The sequence below is a fragment of the Frankliniella occidentalis genome, unplaced genomic scaffold, assembly GCF_000697945.3.
Source record: "Frankliniella occidentalis isolate FOCC.00 unplaced genomic scaffold, Focc_3.1 Scaffold3907, whole genome shotgun sequence".
NCBI lineage: Eukaryota > Metazoa > Arthropoda > Insecta > Thysanoptera > Thripidae > Frankliniella > Frankliniella occidentalis.
Window position 1 is genome coordinate 5,126 of NW_026270959.1, and position 3,935 is coordinate 9,060.

A 3,935-nucleotide genomic window follows, 5' to 3' on the forward strand; every position below is an offset into this window, starting at 1 on the left:
CATATCCTTAAATTTGTATCATCTGCTTTCACGATACGTCCCTCGACGTAGCTTTTTTTTTTTGGCCGCACCTCGCCAGCTGCTTTTTATTTTCCCTTCCCTTTCAATGGTGCTCGCGGCTACTGTACTGTACCGACCGAAGGAGAGCCAGGGAGTTGTCCGGTGGTCCTCCTGGACTCACAGACAGCCCCGCCCGCGGGCCTCGGGGTGGCTGCCGCCGCGCTCCCGCGCCCGGGCCAGCAGAAATAGTGGCGCAACGAGGTTGTGCAACCCCCGGGCCGCGGGGCTGCCTCCCCCTGTCCAGGAAGGAAGATGCTCCCCTCTTTTGATGCGCGGCGAGAGTTTCGCACGCACTGGGCTTGCAGACTCGGGTGACCCCGCGCAGTGTGTGTGTGTCCTCTACACCGCGGGAAGGGAAAAGGTTTCCTGACTGCCCATCCGGAGCTCACCGCACCGACGACGTCCAAGCAGCATATCTCGCCTGCTCTGGCCTCGGACAAGATCAAGACCCGCTCCTTCTCCTCCAGGAGGCCGACCAGCCGCCAACGCTGCTGTGGCAGAAATGGTTATGGCAGTCATTGTGATGTTTTCTGCAGCGACGCGGCATCGCCTGCATGCCGCCCGTCGTCGTGGCGCGCGCAACATCTGCCGCGCCGCATCGCGTCCGCCCCGCCCCGCCCCCCACCACGCCCCGCCGTAAAAAAAGACAAGAAATCATTTATTACGAAAAGCGATGCGCGTCGCGCGCGCGACGCGCCGCGAATGGAGCCCAGGATACGCGGCGTCTATCTATCTATCTATCTATCTATCTATCTATCTATCTATCTATCTATCTATCTCGGTGGTCAGAGGTCGTGGCCGCTTATCTAGCCAGTCTAGCGGCCGGTCCCCATAGACGGGCACGTGCGCGGTCAAGCGTCGAGGTGCGCGGGGGGGCGCCTGCCATGCGGCCGCTTCATGACTCAATCGCACTCGATACACGTTGCCAAGCAGCAGCAGCCCCGCGGCTTCCTTTTCCTCCGAGCCCCTACCCCTCCCTCCTCTCCTCTCTCCCAAACTCCCTCCGCCCTCTCCTGGTCTTCGCGGTGCCGTAATCTCTGGTCGCGTCCTCTCTCTCTCCCGTGAGGCTTCCTCCCTTTGCCCCTGTCGGGCGCCCTGCTCCCTGCTCCTCCCTGATCCTCTCAATGGCAAAAGGATGTAGTACGGGAAGAGGAAGAATAAAAGAGAGAGAGAGAGAGAGAGGTCGGATGTCGAACCGTGTGGGAGTGCGGGAGCGAGATAGCGAACAAACTGTGTGCAGCAAGTCGTGTGCCAGCCGACCAGGCACAAAATCAAAATAATGGAATCCCAAAGTCACACACACACACTCGTACGTTTGCGGGCGGACGGGCTCCAATCTGTCAGCAGCGTGTCGCGCATAAGAAGGTGGATGCACTACTTCCGCCGATGACCGACCTGTTGGCGTCCCCGGCCCCGGGCTCGAGGGGATTAGCTGGACGGCCTTTGTGGAGCGCTTTGCAAATACGATATATCCGATTGCTGCTGGGGGTGGACAGGTGCTGGGAGTGGCTCTGAATCAATCGCGGGGGCAGAGACTTCTGAAAGCGTCTTGAGGGAGAGTGAGGAAGGGGGCCCCCTCGATACGTCTGAATAGAGGCAGGAGGCAGAAACTTGCGTGTCGCTATTCGTGGTGCTGACCTGTGCGCGCCGGCCGAGGGGCGGGGCCAATGACACTGAGTGTGGATTGACGAGCAGATTGATAAGGGGTTCCGTTTTTTCTTTGTTTTCAGGGCCGAGGTCGGAAGCGGGGCGGCATCAACAAGGGCCGGGACGGTCTCGGGTGGCACGCGGTCGACCACGGCAACCCCGAGGTGAGTGATCTGTCGGTTAAATAATTGGAAAGTGTATATACGAGATATGGGAATGCGGTGACCGCGCCCGCGGGGCGCTGGCCTCTGGCCGCGTGCGTTGGGCTGCCAGCGTCGCTGGCGCTCGCCCGGCCCCGGCAGCCGCCGGGCGGGTAGGCAGCCCATCGTACGTGCCGTGCCGCCCGGTGGGAAGGCAGCCAAACGGGCACGACCTTAGGGTGGCCACACGTACATCCCTCCGACTCTGCTCTTGCTGATCGTGTTCCTCTCTATCCTGTTGCAGATCTTCGGCTCCAAGGCGGACCTGCAGATGCACACGCAGCTGCACATGCGGGAGGCCAAGCCGTACAAGTGCTCGCAGTGCTCCAAGACGTTCGCCAACTCGAGCTACCTGTCGCAGCACACGCGCATCCACCTCGGCATCAAGCCGTACCGCTGCGAGATCTGCCAGCGCAAGTTCACCCAGCTGTCGCACCTGCAGCAGCACATCAGGACGCACACGGGCGACAAGCCCTACAAGTGCCGGCACCCGGGCTGCAACAAGGCCTTCTCACAGCTCTCCAACCTCCAGTCGCACTCGCGGTGCCACCAGACGGACAAGCCCTACAAGTGCAACTCGTGCTACAAGTGCTTCGTGGACGAGCCCTCGCTGCTGGAGCACATCCCCAAGCACAAGGAGTCCAAGCACCTCAAGACGCACATCTGCCAGTACTGTGGGAAGTCGTACACCCAGGAGACGTACCTCAACAAGCACATGCAAAAGCACGCCGAGCGCACGGATAAGCGGCCGCCCATCATCGGGCTGGGCCGCAACGCCGTGCACCAGATGCACGCGGGCCAGGGCCCGGGGGCGCCGGGCGGGCCTGGCCAGGTCGGGCAGCACCCCGGCCACCCCCACACGCCGGGACCCGGCGGCCACCCCCACGTCCAGAACAACAACAACCTCCCCGAGCCCCAGCACCCCCACCCGCAGCACGCGTACTGGCCCAAGGTGTCGCCAGACACGGCCAACTCGCTCGTGGACGCCATCAGCCAGCACGAGCGCATGGAGGCGTGCCTGCAGCAGCAGCAACAGCAGCAGCACAACGGCATGCTCGGGGAGCACCACATGGTGGGCTCGCACCACCGCGCCCTCATGGAGCACCACAGGCATATGAACGGCACGCCGGTGGGGGCGCCGCCCTCGCAGCAGACACCGAGCGGGGGCGCGGGCTCGGGGGACAGCGGCGAGGACCTGGTGGTGAGCCGGTCGCAGCAGCAACAGCAGCAGCACCAACAGCAACAGCAGCACCAACAGCACAACCCCGGCTCGTCGCCCACCCCCGCACCCCAGCAGGTGATAGTGTCGACGCCGTCCTCGGTGCCTAACGGCTACGAGCACCTCGGCATCAAGACGTCGACGCCCTCGTCCACGTCGGCCTTCACGCCCATCCAGTCGATGGGAGCGCTGCCGCCGCACCACCACCTCGGCAGCGTGCACCTCAACCCCCACCAGCTGGGAATGCCGCCCGCGGCAGCCCGGCCCGCCTACATCCCCTACGACTCGCTGTCCTTCCCCGGCAGCAAGATGGGCGGCGGGGGCATGGGCCCCGGCCTAGGCGGCCAGCAGGGTGGATCCTCCTTCCCCAACCAGCTCATATCGCTGCACCAAATCCGGAACTACGCGCACCAGCCCATGGTGGGCGAGCACCTCCTCGCGGGGCTCAAGCAGGACAAGGCCCAATAGTGGCACGCCCCCAAGGTGGAGGCCATGGAGCCGGAGCTGGCGCCGTCGTGGTCCTAGAGGCCTCGCTTGAGGCGACGCCCTCTCCGTATCCAAGCCTTTCACCTTGACGCCCCCGCGTGCGTGGAGACGCGTGTGTGAATGTCGTGTGTTTGCGTGAGTGATTGGGAGAGAAAGAGAGTGAGAGAGTATGTGCTGTGTGACGTGGTGCTCCTGCCCGGGACCAACCTGGGACCGGGAAGGGTCAGAAAAAGTGAAGTGCTGCGCGTCGCAAGCCGCCCACCAGACCAAAAATGATCAGATTACCTCAGTTTATGAAATGTTCCCTTTTTTAAATAAACAAA

At 62.9% G+C, this 3,935-nt stretch overlaps 1 protein-coding gene across 1 annotated transcript in view; it reads left to right on the forward strand.

The window, feature by feature from the left end:
* The window catches only part of LOC113217454 (zinc finger protein rotund-like), an 8,945-nt gene extending 5,010 nt beyond the window's left edge, over positions 1-3,935 (forward strand). Inside the window, exons 2-3 of the mRNA XM_052276665.1 lie at positions 1,791-1,871; positions 2,152-3,935. Coding sequence (XP_052132625.1) covers positions 1,791-1,871; positions 2,152-3,594 — 1,524 coding nt within the window. The 3' untranslated portion in view covers positions 3,595-3,935. The remainder of the gene's footprint in view (positions 1-1,790; positions 1,872-2,151) is intronic.